Source organism: Pseudorca crassidens, chromosome 7 (assembly GCF_039906515.1).
Source record: "Pseudorca crassidens isolate mPseCra1 chromosome 7, mPseCra1.hap1, whole genome shotgun sequence".
Taxonomy (NCBI): domain Eukaryota; kingdom Metazoa; phylum Chordata; class Mammalia; order Artiodactyla; family Delphinidae; genus Pseudorca; species Pseudorca crassidens.
The window spans coordinates 56,733,436-56,754,420 of NC_090302.1; the positions used below are offsets into that span (position 1 = coordinate 56,733,436).

A 20,985-nucleotide genomic window follows, 5' to 3' on the forward strand; every position below is an offset into this window, starting at 1 on the left:
GAAAAGCAACCGCGATGAGAAGCCTGTGCATCACAGCAAAGAGTAGCCCCTGCTCGCCGCAACTAGAGAAAGCCCGCGTGCAGCAACAAAGACCCAACACAGCCAAAGATAAATAAATTTTTTTTAAAAAAAAGGTAAATTGTTTATTATTATGCTACAGAAAGTTGTGAAGTACATATAAAAATGGAGAAAAAAATCACCATAATCACCATCCAGAAATAACTAGTGGTTACTCCTTGCTATAGATTCCTCTAGAAGGGTGTGTGTGTGTGTGTGTGTGTGTGTGTGTGTGTGTGTGTGTGTGTGTGTGTGTGTGTGTGTGTGTGTGTGTGTGTGTGTGTAATATATCACGTACATATACTTCTTTACCCTTTTTTAAAAAATTTAATGTAGCATGAAGATTTTGCTTTTCTACAGATCAAAACCCCTATCATTATTTTTAATGGCTATATAATATTCAAACTTAAATTATGTACCATAATTTAACTAATTACTTATTATTGGACGTTTAGGCTGTTTCCAAGATTGTGCTATTGTAAATAATGTTTCAATGCACACCCTTTACATCATTATCTGATTATTTCCTTTAGATATATTCCTAGAATTTCTGTATCAAATTGTAGGCGCATTTTAAAAGCTTTTGACACAGATTGTTTAAGTGCCTTCATAAAAGTCATACCAGTATCAGGATTCTTTTTAATCTCTGCCAATGTAATGAGAGAAACACTATTTTTTTCTTTCAATTTACATTTCTTTGATTAATAGTGAGGTTGAAATTATATATGTTCATTTGTATACTTTCTTTTAAAATTACATTTAATGTCCTTTGTCCAGTCTTCTCTCAGGGTGTTCATTCTTCTTGTGTATGGGGTGGGGGGACTGAGGAAGAGCTCACTATATTAAATATATTAACACTCAGTCTGTCATAGATGTTGAAAATATTATCCCTAGGTTTTTATTTGACTTTTAATTTTGCATGTAGTATTAGACATGCAGTGAGTTTTCAATTTTATTTACTCACATGTATCGGTCTTGTTATAACCAAAAGTTTTAAAACAGAAAACTGACTCACCTTCAGACAAAATCAAAGTGGCATTATGTACCCTCCTAGCAATATGTTCCAGCCCGTGGGACCCATGGTAGATTGCAAACATTGCAGCCATATTCGCCAAGAGAGCCTAAAACGACAAAGAGCTTTTAAAGAATCATGTTCAACAATGTGATATCAGGAAGATGATTAGTGGGAGGGACTGTTGTTCTGACTTGAGATGCCAAAACTAAAAGCAGGTACAAAGCAAAATGATCAGACTCCCTGCCTTCTCTATGATAGCTGGAGAACATTTATAACCTGCCCAACCATCTGAGGGGTAAATACAGCATCCAAGACACCCTAGCGTCACTATACTAAACCTTTGAATGTGACCATTAGTAAGGCGCTCCATCCATGCAACATAATCATACCATAAAGGGGAAGATCAGGCTGTCATCAGACATGGAGATGCAATACTTAATGTTGGAAGATAGTGGAACAACGAAGACCTCAGGGGAAAACGGTGAGATCTAAGAATTTTATGCTCAATAATACAGTTCTTCAAGGATAAAAGCAAGAAAAATTTTCAAACACACAAGAAGTCAGGGAGTATAATTCTCTTGAAGCCTTAAATAAAACACTAGCAACTGAATTTCAGCCAACCAAGAGGTGAATGGTGAATCTATGCAAAGGACCACCAAAGATGAAAATGCAGGACGCAGGGGAATAAAACCAAAATGAGTTGGCAGGAGATATATTAGGAAGGGAAAACCAAAACCTACTGGCTTATTCCCTGCTGACAGTAAGGTCACTTTCTCAAGTAAAGATATCTCTCCTGACCGTTGATTGAAGTTTCACAAAAATATTTACAGGGAAGTGTGTATCCTAGTGTGACAGAGAATAGGAAAGAATGGCCCTAGAATCTCTCAGAGACTCAGGGATGGAATCCAGCATAGGGAGCAAGGAAGGGACCACTGTCATGGCATCTTGGGTCAGGGAGGAGGATAAAAAAAGGATGGCAAGGGTCAGAAACCAAAATGAGGGCCAATGTGGGGGAAAATCATGGAGGGCCACCTCCTGTCTCTCCTCTCTCTCGCCCTGTCCCTCACCTGCTTTTCCACCCTATATCCTACCAACCAGCAGCCTTCTAACCATGCAATATCACCCTAGGTAACTAACCCAAACTCTAATCTCAGCCTCCTCATCACCTGCTTAGTCCATTCAATTCTCCCACAGCCCCTCCCATCTCATTGGTCCAGCACCATGGTTTCTATGAGTTTCCAGTCCCACTAAAGTGACTTTTGTCCTAATGTACTAGGTCAGCAGTTCAAGGTCCACCTTCATGTTCAATCATCCCAAGGTGGGAAGGGGCACATTACAGAACAGAAACACTACTCAGATAAGAAATACAGTGCTTTAAAGTTGGATGATGTTCAATATCAGATCTATTTTGTTAGGTACACATTTCCTCTGTGAGGCTGTTAGAAGGAATCTCTCTGGGATCACTGCAAAAATGCCAGAAAGTGAAATCAGAGTCAATAAAGAAAAGAAGGAAAAGAAGACATCAGAGAACACTGCAGTAGACTTTCTTGGACCAAGTGCCAGAGAGGGTACAGACACTCTTGTGGACTCTGTATAACAATTAGAAATAAATACGGAAGAACCACAACACATTATAGCTATGGAGAGGGCATGTCTGAAGTAAAACATCCATGATATAGTGTATCATGGCTCATGGCTATGCTGCCTGGGAATAAAAACTCAGGCTTGATGTTCACAGAATGCTCTGGAAGCCTCCCATCACAGAAGCTTTGTGGAGGTTGATTCATGTCACTTTTTAAACTAGAGATCATTCTTTCTACAAACAGGAGACTGTATCAACCAACTGACCAACAAATTAATGAAAAGTACGAAGTCACTTTTAGAAATCCTGGTAAGGCATTAGAGTATCAAAGGAAGTTCAGAGAAACAGAGAGACCAAGAAGATTCAAATTTCTTTGATAATCTGACAAACAACATAATTAGGATACTTAAAGTAATCAAAAGTGAGTCATGGGGACTTCCCTAGTGGCGCAGTGGCTAAGAATCCGCCTGCCAATGCAGGGGACACGAGTTTGAGCCCTGGTCCAGCAAGATCCCACAAGCCCGTGCACCACAACTACTGAGCCCATGCTCTAGAGCCCGCAAGCCACAACTACTGAGCCCACGTGCCACAACTACTGAAGCCCACGCACCTAGAGTCCGTGCTCCGCAACGAGAAGCCACCACAATGAAAAGCCCATGTGCCGCAACAAAGAGTAGCCCCTGCTCGCCCCAACTAGAGAAAGCCCACGTGCAGCAATGAAGACCCAACGCAGCCAAAAATAAATAAATAAAATAAATTTATTTTTTAAAAAAAGTGAATCATGAAAGGATGCTCAAAATCATTAGTTATTAGGTAATTGCAAATCAATTCCACAGTGAGAGATCACTTCACACCCACTAGGACAGCTATAACCAAAAAGAGGAACAGTAACAAGTACAGGTGAAAATGTAGAGAAATTACAACCCTCATATATTGGTGGAGGGAATGTAAAATGGTGCAGCCACTTCAGGAAAGAGTCTGGAAGTTCCTCAAATAGTTCAACATAGAGTTACCAATGACCCAGAAATTCTATTTCTAGGAATATACCCAAGAGAACTGAAAATATATGTCCCCACAAAAACTTATACACAAATGTGCATAGCAGCCTTATTCAAAGTACCCCAAAGTGGAAGCAACCTAAATGCCCATCAATTGATGAATGGATTAACAAAATATGATATATCCATACAATGGGATATTCTTCAGCCGTAAAAAAGAATGAAGTATTGATTCCTGATACTGTAGGGGTTCCAAACAGGCCTCCCTAAGATCTGCCACTTTAGCACGTGGATTATTTTGAGTTCAGGCAATGGAGACCTTCTGGGCTCAAGAGAAACTACTGCTCCTCCCTTAACTGCCCAGAAGAATTTAAATTGAGGATTTTTCCCAGAAAAGGAGATATTACCAAAGATAAATTTTATCTAAGTGGCCCCATCTATATGGCAGAACAAACAACTAATTACCAGACATCTTGTTCTTCTTCTTATCATCCAGTGAATGGCCCTCCCATGCTTGGAAGCACCTGGCCCCTATCCTATTCCTTAGCCCAGGATGACATGTATAACCTTATTTACTTTCCTGTCCTTTAACCTCTCATGTATGTGGGGTCTCTGAGCCTCTCATATATGTGGGGATCCTGTATGTATGTATAAAATGTCATTTTCTCATGTTAATCTGTCTCATATCAATTTAATTCTTAGACCAGCTAGAAGAACCTAGAAGGTTAGACGAAAAAATTTTTTTTTCCTTCCCAATTCTACAACGTGGATGAACCTTGAAAACATTATCTCAAATGAAAGAAACCAGGCACAAAAGGCCACATATTGTATGATCTCATTTATATGAAATATCCAGAATAGGCAGATCCATAGAGACAGAAAGGAGATAAGTGGTCACCAGGGGCTGAAGGGAGGCGAGAAGGATAGGAAGTGACTGCTTAATGGGAACAAGTTTCTTTTAGGGGTGATAAAAATATCCAGAAATGAAATGCTGGTGATGGTTACCCAACTTTGTGAAAATACTATCAACCATCGAACGGTGTACTTTAAATGGGTGAATTATATGTAGAGTTAAATCTCAATAAGAGAACTAATGAAATGTAAATTATACATCAATACCCCTGGACTTCAGAAAAAGCTAATGAAAGCCTGTGGTGGAAGTTGAGAAATAAGAGAATATAAAGAAGAAGATATGATGCAAATTCAGACACCTGTAGAAATGTCACAAGTTTACAGAAAGATTTTTTTTAAAGAATTCAGTAATGCGTTTTCAGAGATTAAAAAAAAAAAAAAGTTCTCGGGGCTTCCCTGGTGGCGCAGCGGTTGAGAGTCTGCCTGCCGATGCAGGGGACGCGGGTTCGTGCCCGGGTCCAGGAGGATCCCACATGCCGTGAAGCAGCTGGGCCCATGAGCCATGGCCACTGAGCCTGCGCATCCGGAGCCTGTGCTCCACAACGGGAAAGGCCACAACAGTGAGAGGCCTGCATAACGCAAAAAAAAAAAAAAAAAATTTCTGCACCATCAGTGATGCAAAACTAAGAGAAGTCAAGTGTGGACCCTACAACACTCAAGAGGAATGGGGCAGCCTTGAGAAGAACATGGAAGAGGTGCTACAAGAAGAAGGCTGGAGTAATGACATAGAGTGCTCAAGGAACAGCTTAAAAAATATCAGTCATCTCCGAACAAAAGAGAATAATTATAGGCCTACGAAGAAAATGACACTGGCGTCACAAGCAATTGTTTCATGCAACCAGTTATGAGAAGAAACACGTGAGATGAAATAGACAATGGAGAGTTAGAAAATCTCCAGAATAAGAAAATGAAAATCAGAGAAGACAGGGTATGACTATCTCTAGGGCAAACATCATTTTATTCATTGCTGAAAAACAGAGACCTCTTATGATCCAAGTTAAATAATGAAATATCAGCTATCCATGAACTGGAAGGAAAAAAGAAGTAGGAATGTAACTTTTGCTCATTGTAGAATGCCCAAGTTAACCTTGGAAAATTAATTCAAACCTTGAAGCAGAAAGCCCTTAGTGCACTTATGATCAGAAAGACATGTTCTGGAAGAACATGAGCAGAAAGCAGCAGAGGAAGGGAAGATATGTAAGCAGGGAATTCAACAAATGAAGGGTAAACTACAGAAAGTAAAGGCATCACATAAAGATCAATTTGCTGTCAACAGAGGACAAGCTTGTGACAACTGGCTTCTTCCTGCAATACTAGAGGAGCTCTTCCCTGAAAAGCAGCCGCCTCCCTGAGACAAAAAGAATAATACAGGAAAACCAACTGAGGAAACTATTTCAACCACCAATGGATATGGAGCAAACTATAAGCAGACCTTATCATCTACTCCCTCCCTGGAGAGGCTTTCTAAAAGCTGGCGGTGGTGCTGTGAGCCAATGCTCTGAGAGGAAGGACACTGCACTGCCTACTGGGGTATCTGTGAGATCTCTCCCTTTCCCTGACCCCGAATGGAAGAGAACCGAGAATGCATTATATGCTCAGGAGTGGTCCTCCACCTGATCCTAGGAACTGGCTGGATGTCAGAAAACACTGCTCCCTCTAACCTGAGACATTGGGCAACATTCAGGTAACTCCTCCTCTTTTGTCCCATACATTTCAGAAATGTCTCTCATGAGTTCCCAGTAAGAGTATCCCATGGCCACCACCGGCTGGCCAATCTGGACTATCCCCTCAGTACAGTCACCTCAAGCACCTTCACCTTGCCTTCCTCACACTAACCTGGAGGGCCTCCATCTCAGCTCTAAGAGGAGGTGCCCCAGTCACCACCCATAATGGACCTGCCCTGTGGCCAAGAATGCCAGAGACCCTAACAGGTGAAGGGTGTGCATACATGGAACCACAGTAAAATACATTGTATTGGCGTTCTGACAAGACCACAAGGCTTCTCTACCAACAAGATCTTGACATTTTTGGTGTGCACACTGCTCCGTGGATGAATGAAGCAACAACTCAGTAAATGAACAAGTAGCTCATTGCTGTAGACTGTAAGACATTCAGTGAGCAGGTCAGGTATGTGATCTACCTGAGCTGTACAGATGTTGCTGGTAGCCTTGTCTCTCCGGATGTGTTGCTCCCTGGTTTGAAGAGCAAGACGATACACTTCTTTTCCACTGGCATCTCTGGACCAAGAATAAAACATCCGGTTAGTACAGATCATCATAGCACCAGGAGTTGCCATAAACAGAACTGCTTCTTTCCTTCCCACCTTTAAGTGAATTCAGCAAAGTTACTTAGGTGCAAGGCCATAAAGAAACAATTTCCAAACCATCTTCTTCTAAAGGGGACTGTTAATTTTCAGTTTGTACTTTGAGGATTTGAGGCACTGAGATATATACAATAAGCTGGGAACTTTAAAAGAAAATTTTCCAGGAATCACCCAGCCTAATAAAATGATGGTGATTGAGGATTAAACTTCACTCTGAGCTTCTTGGCAGACTCAGAGAAAAGGGAAATACCCGACAAAGGAAACAGAATTTCTATACTAGAAATCTAAAGCAACTATATGGCTATAAATAAAGGATGTTAACAACCTAACTCTTGTCTCTAATAAAATTTCTCCTTTCTTAATACAATTAAAAATCTAGATAACCACAAAGATTCAGCAGTCTTAGCCTTTATTTCATCAAACTCTCAGGTCCACTTTCCAGAAAGGTAAGAAGTTCAATACAAAAATCAGAAGATGATAACTGATATATGAAACTCTTTTAAATTAGAAAACCCTCTGTCACATCTCATCTGTTGAAGAGACATCATTGAAAGAAAATGTAATGTAAGAATACTTAAAGAAACTATTATTTTTTACATTAAAAAGCAAAGTGCCTTTTGCCATCATGTGACAAAGTGTAAGTATTTCAGAACTTCTCATCACTGGCACATCATTCACTAATTCAGACTCTTCACTTACATTAATAGCCCAGCTTTATGAAAGGTCAAAAACAATATGCTAAAGTTCCACAGTAATAATCATGGCATTCATCTCAATTCTCAACCCGAGGATTTTCATCAATGAGAAGCACTCAAGGAAGTACATTTGGAAATTACTCAAATGGCCAAAGGGCAGGCCTCTAGGAAATAAAGTGTAGGTCACACCCAATGTGTGCATGGTAATCTCTTATTGCACTTGTCTTTACATAGCCATGTGGCATGTTAATACTTTTGAGAAAGAAACTAGTTAGATATAAAACACACTTAAAATATTCAGTCTCTCAAGACTTTCATCAATCTAAAATTCATTTCTATGACTTCAATACAAATATGCTATAAATTGTAAACATACTTTTCCAAATATGCACAAATTCATGGCATTCGAGAAGAGGTACATGGCATTTGAGAAAGGCCAGGTATGGGATAATGGGGGTGTGTGTGTGTGTGTATGGGATAATGGGATGTGTGTGTGTGTGTGTGTGTGTGTGTGTGTGTGTGTGTGTGTGTGTGTTGGGATGGGGTTGGGGAGTAGGTAGGGCATTGATACCCCAAACATTCATACCCCAAATACATTCTCTCTTCTGACTCTATGTTTACATTTCCTTAATCGACCCAAAATGGCCCAGTTAAATTCGACCCAAAATGGCCCAGTTAAATTCAAAGAGAAATCAACAACTTTTGTGATCAAGAGAAGGAGCAGGAAAACCCATAACCACAATAAAAGGGAAGAAACATGAGCTGCTTTACCTTGTTACCCCCACCATTCTTCCAGGCATCATCCTCACCAAACTTTCTCTGACAGCAAAAAAGGCTGCATGTGGTCCGCCATAGCCCAGAGGCACCCCAAATCTCTGTGAGCTGCCCAGGGCAACGTCCACCCCAAATTCTCCGGGAGGCCTCAGGATACACAGAGCTAGAAGGTCAGTAGCACAGCAGGCCAAGCTCTAGAAAGGAAACAAGAGAAAATGGACAAGGTTGTGACCTTCCCTGAGACCAGTGGAAGGATAGCAAATTATCTCCATTATAGGCAGACTGGCAGAGTTGGTTCCGTATCCTGTGAAATTTATTTACTCATTCATTCATTTAAAATATTTACTGAGTGCCTACTATGTGCCAGGAACCAGTGAAGAAAACAAACTTGAAAAAAGGAGGTTGGAAGGAGGCAGTTTTACCTTACCAAGTGATAAAGGCGTGGAAATTAAAACACACCAAAAAGAGAAACAATAATAGGGCTTCTCTGGTGGTGCAGTGGTTAAGAATCTGCCTGCCAATGCAGGGGACATGGGTTCAGCCCTGGTCCAGGAAGATCCCATATGCCTCAGAGCAGCTAAGCCTGTGTACCACAACTACTGAGCCTGTGCTCTAGAGCCGGCGAGCCACAACTACTGAAGCCTGCATGCCTAGAGCCTGTGCTCCGCACAAGAGAAGCCACCGCAACGAGAAGCCCTTGCACCGCAACGAAGAGTAGCTCCCGCTCACCGCAACTAGAGAAAGCCCGCGCGCAGCAACGAAGCCCCAACGCAGCCAAAAAGAAATTAAACAAACTTTTTTTAAAAATCATGCTAAAAAGAGTAACAATAATAATTCAAAATTGAGACACACCTCCATGGACCCCCCACAAGGAGAGGTTTGCCTACCCCAGCCTGATGGGCTCTCTCCACGAGCTCCGTGAAGTCTTCCACCTTCCCCTCGGTGTCTGGGTACTGGAACAGCGCTCCACTGACATCTTTTCCACTGAAGTCCATTTCATGGGGTAACTTCAGCTCAATGAGGACTCCGGCATACCTGAAAAGACAGAAGACAAAGAACCACCATGCTTTTGGTTTACAGGGAAAGTCAAATCATCTACAGTTTCTTTTCCACGTTAGAGCATGCGTATTCTGTGTCCTTCCTCAGTGCCCCCACCCCCTACCCTATCCCAACACGCACACACCCCCATCCCACACCCAGCCCTTCAGTGGTAACTGTGCTTCACACCAACTCACCTGCAGCCACTGTTAGCACCTCCCCTCCCACTTTCCTGTCAGAACCTGTGCCTGCGACAAGAGCAGAAACATGCCTTCCTAGGGCTAAACAACCACTACCTGCAACTACACAGCCATTGCCACTTTGACCTTGGATAGGTCTTAGGTGAGTGGAAAACCTCAGTAAGACAGGGAAGAAGACCTTCCTTAGGTTCCTGAAACTATCTAATTCCTATCATATGTCAGAAAACCACTTCTGAAGGAATGGTGGTATGGGATTGGGGGAAAGGCTTTTACAAGGAGAAAGTAAATAAACACACCCACATGCGGTAGTTGTGCTGTGTCTGTTTTATCTGATTACAGCACTTAAAAAATATAATCTGCTTTCAGCTACATCATACTAAACTAGGTATTATGTGGATTCCCTATGGGCCATGTTTGCAGGAATATATACAAAATCAGAACAGTTGTGTGAGAGTTCCATTTTTACCCTGTGCTTTTCAAACTTTTCAAAACACTGTTGAAACTATTTTAATATTAATTTTCTTTTTTGTAAAAAAGAACACAAAACAATGTGTTCTTTTTGTAAAATATAAAGCAAAGGTGACCAAATCCACTGTGTATTTTTTCCTGAATTCTGACACATCTTACTCACCAGTGAGGTCATGGGAAGAAAGTGGGAGGGAAAGTAAAATTCAATAACCCCAGCTTAAACCAGGTTCAACTCCAGTCAGTTTGGAAATTAGAGGAAGAAACAGCAGAGATGAGCATAATATTATCCCTGAGTTCAAAATACAAATAAAATTAATTACTTGGCTCGAGTCTGGACGACAGCTATTGTCTGTGAGTGGCAACGAGGGTCAACAAAAAACTTCCTCCTCTTGTTGTATCTGTTGAAAAGAAAAATCCCAATTCGAACATGAACATTAAAGAAATCAGAGTATCGTCTAAGAATGCAAAGCAAAGATGGTACTTAAGGAAAGTCTGAGCATAGGATAAAAAATAATGAGTCATTAATAACTAACAGTGACATTTCCTGATTAGAATTTCACTGAAATCCAATTCCCATTCTAACCCCATTTAGCAAAATCAATCTTAAACTGGTTTAAATTTTTAAAAATATGCTATGAGGTAAAGAAGATGTGGCACATATATACAATGGAATATTACTCAGCCATAAAAAGAAACGAAATTGAGTTATTTGTAGTGAGGTGGATGGACCTAGAGTCTGTCATACAGAGTAAAGTAAGTCAGAAAGAGAAAAACAAATACCGTATGCTAACATATATATATGGAATCTAAGGGAAAAAAAAGGTCATGAAGAACCTAGGGGCAAGATGGGAATAAAGACACAGACCTACTAGAAAACGGACTTGAGGATATGGGGAGGGGGAAGGGTGAGCTGTGACAAAGTGAGAGAGAGGCATGGACATATATACACTATCAAACGGAAAACAGATAGCTAGTGGGAAGCAGCAGCACAGCACAGGGAGATCAGCTCGGTGCTTCGCGACCACCTAGAGGGGTGGGATAGGGAGGGTGGGAGGGACACGCAAGAGGGAAGAGATATGGGAACATATGTATATGTATAACTGATTCACTTTGTTATAAAGCAGAAACTAACACACCATTGTAAAGCAATTATACTCCAATAAAGATGTTAAATATATATATATATATACTATGAGGAAAAAGAAAGAAAAGGGTAGTGATTAGGTGCGAGTAGGAACAAAAAACTAAGTCTTCTAGATAAAATCATCTGAGAAGTTTATTGCCAAAGGAGCATTTAGAGATTATCTAAACCGAGTGTCCTCATTCAAAGGAAGCGGAGAAGAACTCAGATAGGTTGTGACACGTGCAGGTGCCACACAGCTATGGAAGGAACTGCGTTGGGTCTAAGACCCAAATTCAGGAAGTTCTCTAACAGTCCATAGTTTCAGGAAACAAAACTGATGGGGATGCAGAACATTTTGTGTATCACAAGCGCATCTGGGTAAAAAGAAATGAGTGGAGGATACAAGTATATTGTATAAAAAGGAAGATCCACACGACCAGTTAACAGCAAGTTTCTCAATGGAATGCGACTGAGAAACAGCAAGGTTTACTTGTCATTATATCCTTCTCTACTATTTGAAATTTTCCACTATGAACAGGTATTATTCTTATAATAAGCATAAATTCAATAGAGTAGGTAGAGTTGGGAGATACAAAATTAACTGTCCAATACACAAAGCCTTTCAAAGTCTATATCTAAATAACTCTGGAGAGAAGAGCTATCTAAGCCTAAATGACCTCGGATGGAAACAAAAACACTGCTATTGAAGAAAACATTTCCTAAAGATAAGAAACACAAGGTTGCTTCTCAAGGGTAAAATTAAATGCAGGATGGAAGGTATGAGAATTAAGAGAGAGGAAGCAAATCCAGCACTTGCAGAGTGTGCGTTGCCCAGTGACTCTATTAAGCTCAGGAGAGAACCCCTGACCCATCAACTACAAAGGTCTCAGCTTCTGGGCTTCCCTGGTGGCGCAGTGGTTGAGAGTCCGCCTGCCGATGCAGGGGACAGGGGTGACACGGGTTCGTCCCCCGGCCCGGGAAGATCCCACATGCCGTGGAGTGGCTAGGCCCGTGAGCCATGGCCGCTGAGCCTGCGCGTGAGATGAAAGCTTTTACTCAGAAAAAGGGGACGGAGGTGGGGGATGGGAGAGCAGCGAGAAGGTGGATGAGGAAGAGAGACGGTGAAAAGAAGTGAAAAGCTTAGACTAGGAACGGCATTCTCCCCCCCACCCCCTTGCTGTCCCTAAGATAACAGGAAGAAGAGCCTGAACCTACCCCAGGGACTGCTTGGGAAGCAGAAGGGCCTGGAACTTAGAGGTCTCCATATCTGCCCAGTGAGTTCGAGGTTCACAACTGCAACACTGTGATTTATAGGAAGTAAATATTTGGTCATTCAGATGACCAAGATATATTTCTCATATATATTTGGTCTTTGTCCACAGTTCCTGGCTCACAGCTCCCAAAAACCACTGGAATTTTCTAAGTGTGAAAAGTGATCAAGGTGTCATTTGTAATGTTAATGAGGTGACTTTTGCATCCCACAGAGGAATGAGGGCTGGTTGCTAAAGGAGCCAACCGTGTGATTAGAGGGTTGGAACTTTCAGTTCTACACCCTGAGCTCCAGGGAAGGAAGAGGGGCTGGAGGCTGAATCAATTGCCAATGGCCAAGATTTAATCACTCGTGTCTATGTAGTGAAGCCTCCATAAAAAACCCAAAGGGTAGGATTTGGAGAGCTTCTGGACTGGTGAACATGAGATTTGGGAAGAATGGGGATCTCTGAGGGAGCATGGAAGCTCTGACCCTTTCAACATACCCAGCCCTATGCATCCCTTCTGCCTGGCTGTTCCTTGAAAATAAACTGGTTCTAGTAAGTAAAATGTTTCTCTGAGTTCTGTGCGCTGCTCTGAGGAGGGGGTCATGAAAATTCCAGTCGATTGAATACAGGTAACAACCTGTACTTGAGAATGGCACCCTGAGTTGGAGGGGGTTGTTGGACACCAGCAGATGTTTGTTCATTTGTTTTCAGGTGTGAGAGGAACCCCCCTCCCTGACTGGAATTGGTACCAGAATCCATTTAACCACCCCTCAAGTCTGTGGAAGCCAAGAAAGAGACTTACATGGGCATTCAGAGTGTAAACAAAGAATGTTACCCGCCAGTTCCACAAGGATCAAACCATTAGCCACTGCAGTCAACCCAGTCAGTCGACTAGGGCCAGCCCCCCAAAACCTCAGACAGACACATCATCAATGTGGGCAGATTTCCCTACCAGATGACCATCTACATGAGAATTCTACCTGGAGGGAAGGTAAACTCAAATGTATTCTCGAGGCAATGAACAAAAGAAGGTGAGGAGCTGAAGAATGATTATCAACTAAATACTAACCAAAGTTAACAATGACCCAGCAATTCTACTTCTAGAAATGCATCCTCAGGAAATAATCAGAACTTCTGACAAAGATCTATCCTACAGATGCACAAAAATACCATTAATAACAGTGAAAAATGGGAATAAACAATGTATAACAATAGAGGTGAGGTTACATAAATTATGGTACTTCCATGCAAATGAATATTGCTATGTAGCCAATAAAAGCCACAGTTTAGAAAGCTGACTAAAGAAATGGGGAAATGTTCACAAAATATTGTTAAATAGAAAAAGAAAAGCTATAAAACATTAAATACAACCTGAGAAGAATATTCTTCATAAAACAGGGTGATGCTCATTTACATATTACATTGCAGATTGCTAGTTCCTACCCAATATCCATTCTCCCTGTCACCCATAGTAACAGAACCCCAATATGTAGGAGGCAGCAATGTGCCCATCTGAAAAAAACTGCATTTCCACAGGTCACTTGTAGGTAGGGGTGGTCAATGAAGCATAAGTAAATTGTTGAGTGGAGGCTTCCAAAACACTATTTAAAGAGAGCTTATTTCGCTAGAAGTACCCTTTACTTCTTCCTGAATGCAGGCGTCATGGCTAGAGCTCCAGCAGTCATCTTGTGACCAGGAGGGCTGTGGACGGGACTGTTGTCTGCCATTGCAGTAAACAAAAAATGTTGCCCGCCATCCCAGTTCTACAAGGATCAAGCCATTAGCCACTGCAGCTGCCCACTGATGGTGCACCCTGAGAGGAACTCAGGATGGAAAAAAACAGGAAGTATTATTTGCTTTGGAGACTGGCCCAAGATAGTTAAGATGCATTTCTAAGGAATAATTTCAATGAGCCCAAACTCTTGCATCTTCCCGTATATTGAAAAGCACTAACATTAACCTGAGATGTCTGTTCTTTGTGATTAGCAGTAATCTTTTAATGTTCAACTGCATGGTTTTTTCCCAGCAAAAACCTCCTACATGTTCTGGCTCCTCCCTGACCTCTTCAGAGCAGTTCCTCAGAGCTGTGTGAGAGACTGTCTCCGGGGCTCTCATCCTTAGTAAGATCCCCAAATAAAACTTAACTTGCAACTTTTAGGTTGTATGCTTTTCTTCAGTCCACAGGATGAAAGCCTCGCACTAACGATGGTAAAGAGAGAGGGGCATTGGTCCTTGATACTATCTCGGAGTTGCTGTAACATCCCTGAACTTAACATCATGTATGTGAAGAGCAAAACGTCTTTCTTACATAATGTTAAACAATAAACAGCAGTGGCTTTTTAAATGCACTATATTTCACATCTGTTTGTTACCTCAACTAACTGGTATAATGATACTGATACAACATATCTCATAGACACAAATGTGTGTGTGTGTGTGATAGACAGAAAGAGGGGGCGGGGAAGAGAAAGAGAGAGAGAGAGGGAAAGAGGGACAAAGTCACTGGGCACTGACCAGAGCAGGGAAACCCCCGCCTGCACAGCAGTTGTGAGACTGGAAGATGTCCCTCCCCCTGAGGGAATCTCATGCTGGGCCTCTCACCTGTGGCAGAGCTGCATTGCCTCTGCAGCCGCGGTGGCCTCATCCAGCAGGGATGCATTAGCCATGTCCATGCCTGTGATGTCACACACCATGGTCTGGTAATTGAGTAAACTCTCCAGTCTCCCCTGAGATACCTCTGGCTGGTACGGAGTATACTGGGTGATCCTGTAAGGGACCCAAAACACTATGTCCAAACTGTGAATCCACTATTCAGAAAAAGCTCATGAAATACCTTCATTTTAGAATTCAGTATCTGAAAATTAAGTTTGCCTCTCTTGAGAATCATATAATACAACAATAAGCTTCCTTTTTGTCTTTTGTAAGGAAACTCAGCATTAAATCATAGTAACAATATTATCCTTTGGGGATAATCAGTACTTACTTTTCTATCCCTCTAAATTACTTAATCTTACATTTCTATTTTAATGATCTTATCATAAGTATGCTGTATTGTAAGTTGGCTCTTAAAATCCACTTGAGACTGTCTATGGTATTATAAACAGAATAAAAAAAAAGAAAAAAGCTCACCGCAACCATGGTTCACAATAGAAAAGTATCCAAGAATCTAATACCTAATACTCGAAACTTTTGGTTTTGGGGGAGAGGAGCTTTGTTTATACTGACCAGAAGTTCTATGTGCTCCTAAAAAATTAATAGAGGTCTATTTAAGAAGTGTTGGGAATTCCCCGGCGGTCCAGTGGTTGGGATTCCGCACTTTCACTGCCAAGGGCCCGGGTTCAATCCCTGGTCAGGGAACTAGGATCCCACAAGACACGTGGCATAGCCAAAAAAAAAAAAAAAAGAATTGTCACTATCCACTTATTAAAAGTCTATGGAAGTAAACTCCATACCTATCAAAATTCAAGAATACTAATGGTTAGAAGGCAGCATAGACATGAATGCTAACCTTAAAATCCTCCAGTTATTAGCCAAAAATGTGTCTTTAGGTATGACAGTTAATCCACTTAGTGACTTCATCACTTTTTCATCCCTTCATTCATTCACTCATCCTACAAATATTTACTGCATGTCTACTAAGTGCCAAAAACTATGATTAGTTCTGGTGGCACATCATAAGCAAGATGGGTACCAGTCCCTGATCTCAAGGAAAATATATTGTAGTGGGGAAAAAAGAGATAAAAAATACATAAGATCATTTCAGAGTGATAAATATTTTAAAGAAAAGAAAATAAGAGGAGAGAGGGTGGCTGAGGACTTGGAAAGAGCTGCTATCTTTTCACCAAGAATCCATTACTGTACTACCAAAGTGTGTCAGATTGGGGTCTATGCTCCCACACAAGAGTAACGCTGTTTCATATCCCTATTGTTTTCGTTCTTCCAAGCCTGAAGAGTATTAGAAAAAAAAATTTTTTTCAACCCCTTTTCCTTCCTCTCCTGATCTGGTAATCACATTCAGGATATTTCCACCTTTTATTTTCTTTTTTCTTTTCTGAAGGCTTTGAAATCAATGTCTTCTTACCTTTGAGGGGGAATAGAATGGGGGAGATTGCCTTACCAAGCAGTACAATGTCAAGACTTTTGAAATAATTTCCCTGAAACTTTCATTGGTATAGTTGTGTGTGTGTGTGTGTGTGTGTGTGCGTGTGTGTGTGTGTGTGTGTGTGTGTATACAGCAGAGTATGTTTTTGCTTCAATTAATTCCTTGAACAGCCTGGCTTAGCAACTGTAAATCAGTTAGCCAAATTCTAAGCGGGTGGTGAACTGGAATAAATGAAGCACACAATACATAATGTAGACTAAGTAGAAAGGGAATCTAAGCAGAAATGGCACACAAAAGGCACAGGCAAGGGGCCACTGTGACCTCAGATCAGATAAGATCTTCATACACAGCATAGTCTGCCACCACAAAGACATATGCTTAGATAGCCTGGCTAACATGAACTTTTCATTTTACTCACAATCATTATTTGGCATACGGACAGACACACAGACTTATACACACACATATGCAAACAAGCATGCATATGTATCAGCTAGCCCATCCAAAGAATTCATCACAGTACTGAACAGAATGTTGAAAAATGTGCAACAAACTCTCTATTAAAAGGAAAATGATTAAATAAATTAGACAATATGCATATAATACTATGGATTGTGAAAATGATATGTAAAAATATTTTCTGACATAGAAGATGCTCATGATACATTAATTTAAAAAGTAAAATGTAAAATACTACAATCCTATTTGTAAAAACGTGAACCAAAATGTAAACAGTGATTTTCTCTGGGTGGCAAGATTAACCATAATTTTTACTTTCTTTTTATTATATGTTCTAAATTTTAAAGACATCGGCTACCATTTATTAACCATCTTCTGTGTGTCAGGAACATGTTTACAACCTTTTTTTGCTGATTATATGATGCATGCTCTTTGCAAAAAGTTGGAAAATTGAGATAACTACTGAGAAAATAAAATCACCCATAATCCCAGAAATCCAGGATAACAATAGTTAACATTTAGGTACATTTCTTTTCAGTCTTTTTTATTTTTCTTTTTCTGCTCATTTTTCTGTTGTGTTGTTTGCCCCTTTTCTTGTTAATTTGTGACTTTTCTATATACATTCTTTTTTTTCTCTAGCTTTACTGAAGTATGATTCACAAAACTGTGTATATTAAAAGTGTACAACATGATGTTTTGATATATGTATACTTTGTGAAATGACCACCACAATCAGGTTAATTAATTTCAGTCTCTTTTTGACATCACAATCATACTTATACTTCAAAGTAAGATGGTACTCTGTATAAAGTTGTGTCTCGATTTTTTTTTTTGTTAACATTATTCCATGGACAATTTCTAATAACTTTAAATATTATTCAGAAATATGCATTTGATTGTTTTATGTTATTAAATCATTTATCATAATTTAACAAGTCCCCTCAAATTGAACATTAATTTTGGTTTTTAAATATTAGAAATAGCATAACAGTGAACATCCTTATCTTTGTATTATTTCCTTAGGATAAATCCCTAGATATGGAATTTCAAATCATAAGGTGTACAGTAATCAATTTCAAATCTTTCGGTACATATGCCATGTTTTTCTCTAGACAGTTCACACCATTCTGTATTCCCTTAAGTAATACAGTGATTCACAGGTTTCCCTGTATCTTCACCAATGCTAAGTATTAAGAAGCTCTGGGTGTCAACCTAAATTCTATAATTTATTACCTGTGAACTGGGACAAGTCACTAAACCTCTCCCTGACAATTTCTCTTGGCCATCAATGGAGATAACATCACCCATATCAGATATTATCTTAACACTCAAGTCCAATTAACATACATAAAGCATTTTGGAAATGGTTAAGTCCTTCCCAAATGCTGGTTGTTTTGAAAAGTTTTTATCCTCTGTTCCGGTCTTAGAAGATTTTTTTTAAACACTCATAGACTTCTCCCAAAGGATTTATTCATACTTCTATTCAGATATTATTAGATATTTCTACTTGGAAACAATTTCTTTCTGGAAATTCATCACATCCCATGTCAGCATCACACTCCCTATCCTTCCTCCAACCAGATCACCAAACAAGGTAGTTTCTTTTCTTAAATTCCTTCAAAGTTACCACTATCATGCCAATTCTCAAGGTAAAAAGTCCAGATTTTTTTAGGCCCAAATGATGACCAGTTGCCATTAGTCTTCCTTCCGACATCCTACATCCACCCCTTTGATGCCTTACTAGCCTAGCACAGTGCTTAAAATAGGAAATTATCTAATATTTCTGGTGCAAATGTATGTGTTTGACTTTCCTGCTCAAATGGGGATGGCTCCCCAGTTACCTGCAAGAAAAAGCCCCAAACCTCCCAAACACAGTCCTTCATACCTGAGACCATGCTATTCCTTTGCTCACAGACTTTGGGATTTAATATTCCCCCTCCCTTGTTCAGCCTTTCTCTCCTTGCTCAAAGTCCAAGCTTAGGCTGATGCTAATTAGCACTGCTAAAAGGAGAGAGCTTTAAAACTTTTCCTACAAAGATGACAAATACATGATCCTACTTCTTTTACTTGTAAACTTCTTTTATAATCCACACTTTTTTTTTTACACTAATAAACAGACATAAATGGTCTTAAAAAATCATCTATTAATGGACATGGATTGGTGAGTCTCAAGCCTGGAGATACTAAATAAACCCTTGTTTCAGGAGAAAAATGCTAGCACAGGGCCTGCCATCCTGCATAAAAGGGTTTAGTTGCCCCAGGCAAAACAGTGATCAAGAAAATGTCTGTAATCTACAACTTCTATGTTCCAACTGATATTTAACTCAATTGATTTCTGTTTCTAGATATATTTTAATATTAAAAACCAAAAAGTATCTGCATATCCAAGAAGGCATTCTGTTCCGCTCAAAAAGGATGCATGATATATTCAACATGGCATTAACATTTATTCCAAAATAATCAGTATTCTCTACGATTTTAACCAAAAAAGGCGTGGGGGAGTTGCAGGAAGACAAACATTCATGAGATTCTCTCATTTAATCCCAGTGCCAACATTACACAAAACAGAAATAGTCACAAGGGAAATGTAAGTGTTTTGATATTAGTTAACTGATATTATCAGCAATCAAAAATTTCAAAAAGTAGACCCTACAAAATATATTCTAGGCCTAATGTAAATCTTCTTGTAAGAGCCCAAATGTTTGTATTCTCTGGAGGCTATGTTACCCATTGATTTTCACCTCACGTCACCGGAATTTGTTGGTTCCATCTCTATGGCAACCATTCAGAAGGGTGATAATGTGAAGTCTACCCAAGCTCATGTGCACAGCCCTCCCTATCAGGGCTGGCAAGGGCCAGTACCACCCTCTGTTTCAGATCAGCTTTCGGAGAATGCAAAGGAACAAAACTTAAAATGCACGCCAAAACCAGAACTGAAAAGCAAAGAACAACACTGTCTCCCTCTCAAAACCCTGGCGGATCCTAAAGTAAATGAACATATCCACTCACAGCCAGGAAGCAATATGGTGAATATTCTGTGCGGCCACCAAGAGCGAAGACAGCTGGCCAGTATTCAGATGGCTGGAATGCTGCAGCCCATTCATGTACTTGGGAGGCTTGTTTTGTAAGAAGGAGGAGACAGGCCATTTGCTTTTCAAATCAAACTTGGAGTTTACCATCCAAACTTTTACCAATACGCCAGGGGAAAAGAAGCCCTCAGCAATACAAATACCTTCACACGCGTTCACACACACACAAACTCACACACACCCAAAGCAGAAAAACTACTTCTTTGACAGTTCATTCCTGTTCTCCTATTAATAAAGAAATGGAGCATATTGAAACCAAAAGCAATGCAACAGTGATTAGGCCAACAGATCCGGCTTCTATAATGATGGGACGTGAATCACTGCATCTAGGACAAACACCCTCATCAACCAGGACTACCTTTGCACTTATGCAAAAGCAGACAGAAGATGCAAAAGCGCTGTGCTTCCCACATAGTCTAACCTATGCCCTAAGCCACACATATGCCTTGGTCCTCAAACCTACAGGTCTGGGCTTTAGGCACCAGATGAAGGCCCGCTGTGCTGACGGCCCAACACATATTCACTCACAAGACTCAAACACACAGAAACCGCTATGTTTGAGTGTAAGTTCAAACAGAGTGTAAGTTCAGAGTGTAAGTTCACATATGGTAAGTAGTCAAAACAGTACCTCTATTCCTAGTACTAAGAACACTTTGTGCGAAGTTTAAAATTACGTAGGGTATCAGGTTTACTCTCTAAAATGTCAAAATTGTCAAAGTTTGTAATCTTAGAGGGGGTTCATATTTCTCTGTGTGTGTGTGTGTGTGTGTGTGTGTTTTAGAGGTGACTAGATGTTTTAAAGGGAGAATGAGGGAGTCGGGAGGGGAATGAGCAGGGACTCAGTAGAGTCTGGGAAATGAAAATTTACAAAAACAGGAAGGGGGCCGTCCACAT

At 40.4% G+C, this 20,985-nt stretch overlaps 1 protein-coding gene across 2 annotated transcripts in view; it reads right to left on the reverse strand.

Annotated features, from left to right (window-relative positions):
- Positions 1–20,985, reverse strand: part of GLDC (glycine decarboxylase) — a 98,665-nt gene that overhangs the window by 55,741 nt on the left and 21,939 nt on the right. For both annotated transcript variants that reach the window (XM_067744335.1, XM_067744334.1), the window contains exons 4-9: positions 15,043–15,207; positions 10,383–10,460; positions 9,244–9,391; positions 8,354–8,550; positions 6,705–6,801; positions 1,073–1,178 (exon numbers count right to left, since the gene is read on the reverse strand). In XM_067744335.1, coding sequence (XP_067600436.1) covers positions 1,073–1,178; positions 6,705–6,801; positions 8,354–8,550; positions 9,244–9,391; positions 10,383–10,460; positions 15,043–15,207 — 791 coding nt within the window. The remainder of the gene's footprint in view (positions 1–1,072; positions 1,179–6,704; positions 6,802–8,353; positions 8,551–9,243; positions 9,392–10,382; positions 10,461–15,042; positions 15,208–20,985) is intronic.